Source organism: Diabrotica virgifera, chromosome 5, assembly GCF_917563875.1.
Source record: "Diabrotica virgifera virgifera chromosome 5, PGI_DIABVI_V3a".
NCBI classification, from domain to species: Eukaryota; Metazoa; Arthropoda; class Insecta; order Coleoptera; family Chrysomelidae; genus Diabrotica; species Diabrotica virgifera.
The window spans coordinates 239232013-239245636 of NC_065447.1; the positions used below are offsets into that span (position 1 = coordinate 239232013).

Sequence of the window (13624 nt, forward strand, 5' to 3'; positions counted from 1 at the left end):
TGAATTTATTTTAGAATTACTCTTTTTTGCCCTAACACAATTTGGAGAAAAATGGCCAATATTATTAGAGAGACGGCTATTGAAATACTTGGGAAAACGTCAGGAAAGAAGTTTGAGAATAAAGAGACTTGGTGGCGTCAAATGAAGTACAAGGAAAAATAAAAGAGAAGGGAAAATTATATAAAAGGTGGCAGGAAACCAGATCGGACATAGCTCTTCAAAACTATATGGTCGCCAAAAAGGAAGCGATAGTAGCAGTAGCAAAAGCTAAGGCAGAAGCGTATTCAAACCTATACGATCAACTTGATACCAGGGAAGGCGAAGCAAAGATATATAAAATAGCCAAACAGAGAGCAAAGAAAGCAAAAGATTGTAATCAGATTAGATGTATACGAGATGAAAATAATAAAATACTAATTCACGAAAAGGATGTCAAAAAGAGATGGAGAAAGTATTTTGACAGTTTATTAAATGAAGAATTTGACAGACAGCTTGTGGAGTTAACGGAGACAGTAACAGCAATGGTTACCAGAATAACAAACGAGGAAGTGGCTCAAGCGCTTCAAAAAATAAAGAAAGGAAAAGCAGTCGGACCAGATGATATTCCTGGGGAAGTATGGAGAGCATTGGGAGAGACAGGAATAAGTTGGCTAGCAGGTCTATTTAATAGAATTATGGAAGTTGGACAAATGCCAGACGAATGGAGAAGCAGTATATTAGTACCTGTCTACAAAAACAAGGGAGACATACAACAATGTACAAACTACAGGGCTATAAAACTACTTAGCCACACCATGAAAATATGGGAGAGAGTAATTAATAGACGGATACGTGAAGAAACCGAAATATCCGGTAATCAATTTGGCTTTATGCAGGGCAGATCAACAACAGATGCAATTTTTATTGTAAGGCAACTGATGGAAAAATAAAGGAATAAAGAGACCAACGCTCATATGGTATTCATTGATCTTGAGTCCCTTGAGTTCATTGAAAGGAGTCCCTGGCGAATATGTAAAGATTGTGAGAGATATGTATGAGGGAGTAACGACTAGTGTTAGGACAGGTGTGGGAGAGACTGATAAATTTCAGGTGAAAGTAGGATTGCATCAAGGCTCGGTGCTTAGTCCTTATTTATTCTCATTAGTTTTGGACCAGATGACAGCGAAACTACAGGCTACAGGGTAGCATTCCATGGTGCCTAATGTATGCTGATGATGTAGTGTTAATAGGAAATAGTGAAGGAGACTTAAAACAAAAACTGGAACAGTGGAGACAAGCTCTGGAGGAAAAAGGTTTAAAACTTAGTAGGACAAAAACAGAGTATTTGGAATATTCATTTGAAGATGGAGTTACTACAAATAGAATGGTATCTTTGGATGGTGAAATGATTGTGAAAAGCAATAGTTTTAAGTACCTAGGATCGGTATTACAGAGTAATGGAGAAATAGATGGAGATGCATGCAGTAGAATTAGGGTTTGATGGATGAAGTGGAAAGAAGCGAGTGATGTGTTGTGTGACAGAAAAATTCCAATGAAGCTGAAGGGAAAATTCTATAAAACAACCATAAGACCGGCTATGATGTACGGAACTGAATGTTGGGCGGTGAAAAAGAAAGAGGAACAACGAATGCATGTGGCGGAAATGAGAATGCTTAGATGGATGAGTGGAGTGACAAAGAAGGATAAAATTAGAAATGAGTATATTAGGGAAAGTCTAGGTGTGGCACCAATTGATGCCAAAATGAGAGAGCATAGGTTAAGATGGTTTGGTCATGTTCAACGTCGAGACGTTAATCATCAAATACGAAGAATAGCTGAAGTGCAGATTCCTGGAAGGAGTAGGAGAAAGGAAGACCAAAGAACACCTGGGGGGAGACGATAAGGCAAAACATGTTGGTAAAGGGGATTAACATTGATATGATCCAATATAAAATTGTGTGGAGAAATTCAATTAGGGAAGCCGACCCAGCATAGGGATCAGGCAAAGAGAATGATGATGATGATTTAGAATTACTTTTTTTTAATTATTTTCGGTTGTAAAGATAGTTTTTTTCCCTCAAAGTTTATTAAAAGTAACGAAAATAAACAATTTTCCTACGGCATTTATAGGAGACCACAACCTAAGAGATCTGGTGTTTTATTTGGATTTGTAGGCCAAAATGTTGATTCCCCTGTAGATATATATTGTAGGTTGTCCCGATATTGACTTCGGCAGTTGTCTACCCCTTATAAAAAATAGGTGTCTGTTTTTTTTAATGCGGGTTGTTCTCCAATTCTAATATTTTGAAAATGCATTCAACTACATTTTTTGTGAAGGTATGAATTACAACACTTTTTTTTCATGAGTATGAAAACAGAATATATTAATTACATTGCCTGATATTGTGTTTTGTTTTCAGATGACGAAAAAAAGCCCCCATTCGACGACTCCCTGGTGCGCACCTGCCGTCCGTGGGGAGGCCTAATCAGAGACGTAAAGCGTCGTTACCCGTACTACAAAAGCGACATAGTCGACGGTCTAAACTCTCAATGCGTGGCAGCCGCCATCTTCATGTACTTCGCCGCCGTATCAGGTGCTATAGCGTTCGGCGGGCTCACGGGGGACAAAACGGAAAACCTTATCGGCATATCAGAAACCCTTTTGTGCACCAGCATCGGGGGGATCATTTTCGCTCTCACCTCAGCCCAGCCTATCCTTATAGTCGGCACAACAGGAGCTCTCTTACTCTTCGACGAAAGTTTGTTCGAATTTTGTAAATCCATGCACATTCCATTCTTACCGACTAGAGTATTCATCGGACTTTGGCTGGGTGTCATCGGCGTGCTGATAGCATCGTTCGAAGGCAGCGTCTTGGTCAAATTATTCACTAGATTTACAGAAGACATTTTCTCAACGCTCATAGTATTACTATATATAATGGAAAGTATGATGAACCTATTCGCCGCGTACAGTAAACATCCCTTGTTACCTGATTATTGTATTAACATGGTGACTTTTCCAGTGGGGCAAAACGATACGGTAGTCGGTGATAATAGTACTGATCTCAGTGTGGACGTGGTTAAAATTCCAACGAAAGATGTCCACGGGAACCCCATAAATCAACCCAATACGGCCTTGTTTTGTACTGTACTGACGATAGGAACTTTCGCAATAGCTTATTACTTGAGGATGTTTAGAAACAGTCAATTCTTAGGACGAAGCGTAAGTAATCAACACTGCAATTTACAAACAATGTAGTGTATCTTATATTTAAAAGCTTTCCCTATAGCGTATCTTATCAAAACTAACAGGATAGTGCACTATTCTAACACGTACCCGTCCACAAGCACTATGGTCTACTTTTCACTATCACTCAAACTACAGTTTATTCGCATGAGACATGCAGTGGATGTTAACATTAGTTGATAGCGATGTCGTCACCGGCAACATAAGAGATGGCGATTTCCGTTCAGATTTTGAATATTTTGGATAACAGTTACTTGTATAATCGCGTAAATTATTGAATTATTTTTTTCTTGTATCAAGGGGTGCTTATTATGAGACTAACTTTTTCTTAAAAAATTTTGCCCCGGTACACCAATTTCCATCCCTTTAAATGGGGTAATTTGTGGTTTTTGTGAAACGTAGCCCTTCCTGTACGTTTTTGCAAAAAATTCTTAATAGAAATATGAAGAGGACTATATTTCCTACAATTTGTTCCGCGATAGCATATGTCTATCACCCACCGTTTAGGGGGGTGGTGCTCCAAAGTTGACAAGTTTTTAAAAAGATGGTTTTAAAAATATATATTTTTCCCCAACTGTAATGGAAATCAAGAAGAAAACCTGCGGCAATTAATCACAAATAAGTGGCTGATTTTTTTATATAGGTTTCATTTCAGGGCAATTGCCCGTTTTTTAATTACAGGGTGTTTTTAATTACAGGGTAAAAACCCCTTTTTATACCATCTGAACCGCTTAATCTAGCGTAAAAAAACCTTCAGCGATTACCCACGTACAAGTGATATTTACAAATTTGTATAATGCATCCCATTTTTTCCCGAAACTACCCCAAAAAAAGGAGAATTAATAAAAAAAGTGGTTTTCTTGGAATCCTTCGTACACCATGCCGTTTATTAATATGCTACATAATATTATTTTGTGCACGTTCTTATTACCCATGCATGGACACCAAAAGCGATTTCCTGGTGCAAACGCTGTAGCCAAAAAATAAAAAATAAAACGGGGGTTAAAAAAGCAAACATTTTTTCGCTTTTTGGCCCATATGGGCCTATAAGTACTCAATCATTAATAGGGTTTTTCATAATTATATATGGTTATTGCAACATCCCTGCGGAAACTCCCCTTATCCCTGAAAATAAGTTTGGCGAGCATGTTTTTACGATTTTTTCATTACCTATGCATTTTTTTGAAAAAAAAAACTTATACAGAATTAAAGACCACTATTTTCTCTACAAATAAGGTCCTATGCATTTTTTTCGTATAAGCAACCGTTACGGCACAGGGGCTCCGTAAACCTCAGAAATGCTTTGGCGGGCTCCACTTGTTTTTTTTTCGACACCTATTCATTTTATTGATAACGTACTTATGGCAATTAAAAGAACACACTGTCTGCTACACATTATGATCTATGCATATTTTACTTTATTTGCACCCTAAAGCCACAGTGGTGGCCCAAAATCAGTTTTTGCATATTCTCTTTATTAATTCTCCTTTTTTTTTGGTTGGTTCCGGGGAAAATATGGGGTTGCATTATACAAATTGGCAAATAATACTTGTACATGGGTAACCGCTGAAAGATTTTTTACGCTAGCATAAGCGGTTCAGATGGTATAAAAAGGGATTTTTTAAATTTAGCACCCTGTAATTAAAAAATGGGCAATCGCCCTTAAATGAAACCTATACCAAAAAATCAGCCACTTATTTGTGATTAATTGCCACAGTGTTTCTTCTTTATTCCCATTACAGTTAGGAAAAAAAATTTTTTTTTAAACATCTTTTTTAAAAACTTGTCAATTTTGGGGCTCCAACCCCGCTAAACGGTGGGTGATAGACATATGCTGTCGCGGAATAAATTGTAGGAAATATAGTCCGCTTCATATTTCTATTAAGGAATTTTTTGCAAAAACGTACGGGAAGGGCTACGTTTCGCAAAAACCACAAAGTACCCCCTTTAAAGGGATGAAAATTCCGGGTCGTAATCTTTTAAGAAAAAGTAAGGCTCATAATAAGCACTCCTTGACATACCAGAAAAAAATAAAACCGGACTTGTGTCGAGTTTGCGTCAACCTCTGTTTCCTACACTAACAATAAAATCTAATAATCGGGAAAAGAGACAAAGTAGTAACGTGATGTTAATAATATACTGTTATTATGGAACTAGTAGGTATGTTCTGAGTACCTTTAACAACTGTAATCTTTGTTTACATGGACTGCATGTCTTATTTGAATTTAGTGTAGTCAAACGTCATTGTTCGTGACTTCCTGCCATCTTCTTGATAATTGTATCCACAGTTTCCATTCCTAGGTCCTTATAGAGGTCATTGTTTGCCAGTTATCAAGGAGCATCTACAACGTTTCTTAGTATTTTTCTTTCGATTTTTTGTATTATTGTTATATTGCTTGGACATCCCCCTAATGGGCAACCATAAGTCCATACAGGTCTCAATATTTGTTTGTAAATTATTAAGTTATTACGGATCGACAGAGTAGAGTTTCTTCCAACTAGCCAATACATTTTGCTATACCTTATATTTAGTTCTTTCCTTGTTTCTTGACATAAGCCTACTACCATAGTTTGGCATCTAATGTTATACCTAAATACTTAGCAGTATCTGCATATGTGATACTTGAAGATTTTTGATTGTAACTGGTATATATTTTATTTTTTGTTGGCAAAATTAACATGAAAAGATTTAGCTTGGAGAAATAAAAATATTGGCAAAGAAATGAAAGTCTGGCTAATTGGCTCAGCCAAGGCCATCAAATTCACACAAAAAAAAAGAAATGAAAGGCAGATTTACAAAACAGATATCAGACCAATAATGACATATGCGGCAGCAACACGACCTGGCACAGAGATGGCAAAAAAATACTAGAAACAGCAGATATGAAAACCCTGAAAATCTATGATAAGACAGTATGGGACAAAGCAAGAAGTTCAGATATACGACAGAGATGCAAAGTGGAAAGCATCAAGAACTGAATAAGAAAAAGAAGAGTAGAATGGAATGATCATATAAGCCGAATGACAACAAATATTGTAAAGACTGCGAGAGACGGTTCCCCAATAGGAGTCATGTCTACGCAAAAAGAAGAAGGAGAAGTTTAGCTTCATTCAGTCTGATTCTCCATGTTTGTGTCCATTTATGGATTTCCTTAACTGCTATTTGGATCTTGTTGGTCGCTTCTTCACTAGTCGTCCCTACTGCTTGGTTAGCCGTATCATCAGCAAAGGTAGCAATTGTGTTACCTTCCATGACACAACACACTGCCTTGTGGAACACCTGCTCTAATTTATGTATGAAACCTTCATGACAGACTTTATCGAAAGCCTGTTGAGGATCAAAGAACAAAGTTGAACAGACTTTTTTTTCTTCTAGCTATCTTTCAATAATATTTGAGATTTTGTGCACCTGGTCGATTGTTGAGTGCTTATTCCTAAATCCGAATTAATGTGTCGGAATTAGATTTTTTTTCTTCAATAATTGGTTGAATTATCTTGATGACAAGTTTCTCAAACAGCTTCATATCACAGGGAGCAGAGATATCGATCTTTATGACTAAACCTCATGTACATAATTTCCTGGTTTCAGAATCATGACTTCGGCCGTTTTTACATCATTGGTACATATTTTAATCATTTAATCTGAATGCAGTATTCATTAGGTTTGTTAGTGTTACGATGAAGATTTTTGAGGAGCTCACCCGTAAGTAAATCATAGACCGGAGCTTTCTTTGGGTTAATATTTTCCTTTATTTCTACAGCACTTCTTTGTGTAGTTAGTAGAATTTCTTACTCTGTTTGAACAGGTTCCTCCCATCTTTCTTTATCCTCTTGACATGCATTTGATTTGAATGTATTTTCAAGATACCTAGCAAATAGCTCTGCTTTTTGTGCAGTACTTCTGGTCCGGCTTCCATTATCTAGTATAATAGAATAATAAGGAATAATCAGTACTACCGTCATCTGTTAACTCCTGTAAGTAAGAATTAATTTAATCATTTTTTAGTTGTAGGATAGTCCTTTTGAATTGATGACTTGCACGATTTAGGTAGTTTAGTCTTATCTTGAGGAGCTATGGTTTGTTGTCAAATTCTTCTGTCTTCTTTTCTTAATTATCATGTTCCTTGAATAATAATTATTGTTTCCTTTTAACCTAGGTTTCAGTATAGTGTTTTCACATGCTGCTTGCTGAATATTGTTTATTAAGAGCCTAAATGCCGTTATTTTTGGGTAGTAAAAAAGCAATTTCTTTCCAAAATTATCTTGAAGTCCAGTTGTAATCTAAACTTATTTATCCATGTATTTTTTAGGCTAGAAGAGCTCTGGGCGACTTCGGTGTACCAATAGCAATAATCATAATGGTCAGCGTAGACTACGTAATCCCTGCAACGTATACGGAGAAACTCAATGTACCTTTAGGTGGGCTGAAGCCTTCAAGTGCTGATGTGAGAGGATGGTTTATACCTCCAAGCGGTATTCCTGTGTGGATAATGTTCGCGTCTATAGTTCCTGCTATGTTGGTTTACATTTTGCTTTTTATGGAAACACAAATTTCTGAGTAAGTTTGTGTTAAACATCACAACTACAAATAATATCTTTTATTTGACATAATAAGAATAGACAAGAAATACTGAGCAAAATAGTGTAATGCGCGGGCAGTCGATCGGTAGTGTATCTATCTCTTTTTACCTAGCGATCCCGGGCATTTGACAGACAAAGATGGCTAAACCACTCAAAGCGAATATTGACCAATGACGTCCTTATAGGGCTTTTCATCGATTGTCATTTGTTTCGAGCTTCTGTCAAATGTCGTATAATCCGTGTAGGTATAATATTAATATATATGGATTATACAACATATGACACAAGCTCGAAACAAATGACTGTGAATGAAAAGCCCTATTGGCGATTTAGTTTATCCTAAACATTGAATTGACAGCATGGAAACAGTCAATCGGTGGTCTATCTATCTCTTTTAACCATGCGATCCCGCGCATGTGACAGACAAAGATGGCTATACCACTCAATCATATGTCAGCGTTACACCTCGATGCATTGAGTGGCATATGACTAGCCAGGTCTATCCTTAACATGTATCTGATCCCAAATTCTTTTTTCAATGCGTCATTAATAGGGCTTTTCATTCACAGTCAGTTGTTTCGAGCTTCTGTCGTATGTCGTATAATCCGTGTATATTAATATTATACACAGATTATACAACATATGATAGAAGCTCGAAACAAATGACAATCGATGAAAAGCCCTATTTTGACGTCATATAAGATTTTAAGAATGTCGCGAATCGAGGCATGACATTTTAGTTATCTATCTGACAGTTGTCAGAATATTTATATTTATGTTTAAATAAATATCAATATTTATATAAATATTTGCCAGAATATTAATATTAAAAATATTTAAAAAATAAATAAATAAATATAGAATACAATTTCACTATACAATGCCCCAATATACGAATGACATAAAATATTTATATTGACGTCGTTAACAAATTTCTAACCTAGAATTACAATTGTCATTTTATCCTTTAACACTGTGAAAGTACTGTCACGATAGATCACTTTTGATTCAAATTATCTTTATTCGCAACATGGATTGGTTATCTATTTGGAGTATTGTAATTGGGCGCGTTCAGCGGTGGGTGATCAATTTACGCTATTGATACATCGAATGAACTGCTCTTTATATTCCGCTACATTTCCTGTTCCAATTTGTTTGTCAAATGTCAAATATTTTATTTAGCTGTCAAGACCTTAACCAAACTTTATTTTGTAATTTTGTCTACTCTAAAGAAAAAAGAATTAATTATCAGATATCAGATCACCTAGATAGTGTTTTATTTTCTACCAGGTAACATTATATACAATAGATACCTACCTTTATAAATCTGGTTCACTTCCTCCCTTTGTTAGGTTTTTATCAAGAACTATTAGAATGGAATTCCAGAATATTCTTGAAGAGAAAAAGAGGAAAAGGAATATTTGCGCCAAAAGTAACTGTTATATTACTTTTACGCATGCGTCATTTTATGCTACACTCAAAGTATTACACTCAAAATGTGCTCCAAAAGATGGTGACCTCTCCGCTACATTGTCGAATCGAGTGAATCAAATTTCGATGTTCATTCAGTGTAGCGCACAACGCAAAAGTCGTTCAGCGTGAAGGAGAGACTTGTGATTCACTTTATGCTCATTCGCCGCTGAACGCCACCACTGTCAACCAATTATACATCTATAAGTATAAATAGCTTTAATATGGAAATACCCTTGAACGAATACATAATTTTCGAAGTTCTATGTATAATAATCACGGACGTACGTTTTTTTCTGTCACTTCGAGCTTAATGCGTTAGAGCGAATTCGACAAACTATTACCATTGTATAACTAGACCATTGTGTAGATAAACAATGCTATTGATACCCACTGAAACAAGGGTTTGGGATCAACTGTACACCCCGATCTTAGAATGTAAAATAAACCTTTTCTTTCTTTTATATTCTAAGACCCCGATGCACAGGGCGGCCCACACCTTACGTCGTCTATTCTTATTATGTCTATGTTAAATAAACGTCATAGGCATTGAAAACTTGACAACAAAAAAAAGTGGCACACAGTGCGCATGGCCAAAAAATAAAACAGTGTGACCATCATAATTGCTTAAGAGGTAAAAATGTTTCTGAACTTTACAGTTTATAATATCAAAAGCCATGACCCTCTTGAACATGACCGGTAAATTTAGATGTGGTAATACTGTCGGTCTGTCAAATAGAGGGTCTGTTTATAGATATAGTGGTCCTATAACGGGAAGAATACAATTTTAAAAAGTTATATTCAGCTCAAAGAGTCAGGAACTAAAATTAGAATTGTTATCCTTTGATGCATTTTAAGATGTAAATATAATTCAATACAGAGTCATGAATTAGTGGACAAGGGATCTCTAATTTCATCCACAATCTGTCGTTCATCGTGATAACAATATTTAGCGAACTAGTTTCTTTGATACTCACAAAAGTGAATACAAATAAAATGAAGTTATATTTGATTAATTTAACAGAAAATATTATCTTTTTTACTTAGATAATGGACATAGTTGTTAGTACACAACACAAAATACACAAAATATAGTACTCAAAAAAATTTATTTTGAAGGTATTTGAAAAATTAACAGTTTTTGCGATTTTTTAAATCTAATCATCGAATACTCAGCAACTAATAATATTTCGGCGAAAATAATATCATATTTTTATTCAGCGCTGTTTAATTCAGAACAACTTCAATAAAGTCTGTCAGTACACGTTAAACTACACAATTATAATAATAAATTTTAATAAAAATTAAAAATAATAGAATAGTTTTTTGTTAAAAATGAGATTGTTTTCTTAGAACAGTAAAACTCATACCGCCATCTGTTGTATAATAGCAACATTTACTGTACCTCCAAAAATCATTTAAAAGATTTCTATTACTAGAATGGAAGCCGGCTAGAGGGCGCTATTTTTCTGCGGAAAAAAATAAGCAGGCAAGAATTTGAAAAATAATCTTGAATAAATGTGAGAAAATTTTGAATGATCTCGCTTATGTTAGTTTTATTTAAGATTTTTATCATGGAATAATGAAGTTTATGACTTGCTATATTAAAATGAACTTTTAAGCAAGCAAATCGATTTTTTAACGTCAAAACAATTTTTAAAAAATATCTATCCCGCATGAGTAACTTTCTGAAACTGCTGTCTTGTGGCATGTATAATTTAAGTATTATGTTTATATGGGATTAAGCCACAATTATTGGTGTAATTAAGATTACATTTCTTAATTAACTACTAATGTTTGACGTTTCGATTACTTCTCCGGAAATCGTTCTAAAAAAAGTTTATTTAAAAATAATCCTGAGACTTGAAAATCATATAGAAATATTACAACCAAACTACCAACATTAAAGTGGATGACCAGTTATCAGAGGCAGTTTCCATAGATAGAGTGAGACGAGGATGCATTCTGTTCTCGGTGTTCACCAAACATTCCATGTATGTTCCTAGAATGTACACACAGGACGTTGAAAATATTCCTGGAATGTTCTCAAATGCACAAGAACGTCCCCTTAATGTCCCAGGAAAGTCCTCTGTCAGCATTTTGAACATTATCCCTGAATGTCTTATTGGAACATTACATGAATGTTCACAAATGTTCTTAGGACATTCGAAGTATATTTTTTAGACATTCCCTGGATATATTCGCTGATGTGACATAATACCTCAGATTCGTTTTTTCATGAGTTTTGTAAGAGAGACTAAAAACTTTTTACAGTCATCTCCTGTTTGCATATGATATTATTTTACATGTTTTGTAGTAAATTCAACTATCTATTTACTACAAAACATGTCAAAATTTACATGTGAAAACAGGAGATGACCCTAAAAATGGTTTATCTACTCTATGTCATATTATGTATCAGTTTTTAGTTTGTGAAAACTGTCATTATAGATAGCAGTGCGTGAAGGGTTTAAAGTGTGCGTGAGGTAACAATGTATTTTAAATGGGATTTACTTTTTCGCTCACTTTCAATGGGTTTTTTGGCACACTTTTATATAATCAAATATCCGTAACTTTCGCGTTGTCATGGTGATGACAATATGAGCAATGACTTACAACAAAATTTTTGACAGTTTTGTGGTTTGAAAGTAGTTAGGATTTTTAAATGTCAAAGTTCTAAAAATCGTAGAATAGAAATCAATTCCAGTGACGAAGAGTTACAGTTTTTTTATTTGTTTATCGAAGAGTAGATAAAATATTGTATGAAACTGTGCGTGAAGTACTTTTTGCGAACTTACGCGATGTATAGCACTCGCCCCGTTGTCGCTCGTGCTCTAAATATCGCGTGCGTTCGCAAAAAGCATACTTCACGAACTGTTTCATAAATAACTATTTTCGTCTCCTACAAAATTCATGAAAAAACAGATAGGAGGTATTGTCACATCACCGACGATATACCAGAAGTATATGTGGCCATACCAAATAATACATCCTTGATAAATATAAACATTTTTATTGCACAAAATCTGGTCATATATTTTTTTTCCATAATCATCACTATGATGATGATTCATTGTATTGAATTGTACATTACAATTACAATCTGGTCATAACTGACCAATGAGCAATTTTAATTTAACCTAAATTACTACTGTTCCTTAAAATGAAGAGCTTACCCCATAGCGTCTCTTATCTAATCTAACAAGAGCGTGTACTATTCTAACATACTCAGGCATACAAGCAGTATGCTCTGCTTTTCACTATCACCTATCACTCAAACTAGTTCAAAAGGCTTTGTCCTCTTCAATCTTCTTGTTTGCCCAGTACTTATGAAGTTGTTGCTCGTTCCTGCCATCTTCTTGATTATTATATCCAGGTTCCATTCCTAGGTCTTAATATTTGTTTATAAAGTAATAACTTATTATGCATCGACAATGTGGAGTTTCTTCCAACTAGCCAATACGCTTTTTATATATCTTTCTTTTGCCTTTAATAGCCACAAGGCTATACGTTTCCTTCCTGGTTTTTTGTAGACCACTTTCAGCTGATTCTAAAAAAAAAAGAATGTGTCTGTACTTTGTACGCACGTAAGAAGTTATACTTCTATTATTATGATTTCAACGAAATTAATATACTTAACAGGTTATTTGTATTTTATTTAAATATTAAACTAACTTTCTTTACCTACCACTTTTAAAATTTTTTTATTAAATCGATACCAAAAATATAAAAAAAACATGAATCGTCCGGGATTTGAACTCGGGACCTCTTGACCTCCGATCACATGCTATACCACTGCTCTATATCCCTTTTGCTTTGACAGGTTACAATATTTCTCATACATACTGACAAATTTAATACAAAAATACTTTAAATATACAAATCCAAACACACAAAAATTATAATAAATAATACATTTACTAAAAACACTAATATATTCTTTTCACACCTTTTCTTGCACTGATATATTTATACATAACTTGAAAGATTCAGCAACTAAACGGCATACTGTCTGTGTGCGCATGCGCGCAGAATTATGAAATTTTACTCTCAATCGCGCCTAAAGAAGTATAACTTCAAAAAATAAAATGAATGGTAATTTTTCTATTCTTTACAATTAAAAATCAAAAGAAATAGGTACTATTTACAGGTAATAATATGCATAAATAATTCGTTTCATAAAGAATAAAGAAAATAGATACACGCACGGCAAATTTGAAAATGAACGCAAATTGAATAGTAAATGGCCTGTCTTAAAATATAGGACATTGGTAGTATGTTCATAGAATGTTTTGTGGTAACATTCCACCAATAATTTAATCAGATGTTCACCTAATGTTCCTTGAA

At 34.7% G+C, this 13624-nt stretch overlaps 1 protein-coding gene across 4 annotated transcripts in view; it reads left to right on the forward strand.

The window, feature by feature from the left end:
- The window catches only part of LOC114343583 (anion exchange protein 2), a 732215-nt gene that overhangs the window by 563443 nt on the left and 155148 nt on the right, over positions 1–13624 (forward strand). For all 4 annotated transcript variants that reach the window (XM_050650923.1, XM_050650925.1, XM_050650926.1 and 1 more), the window contains 2 exons: positions 2400–3202; positions 7537–7784. In XM_050650923.1, coding sequence (XP_050506880.1) covers positions 2400–3202; positions 7537–7784 — 1051 coding nt within the window. The remainder of the gene's footprint in view (positions 1–2399; positions 3203–7536; positions 7785–13624) is intronic.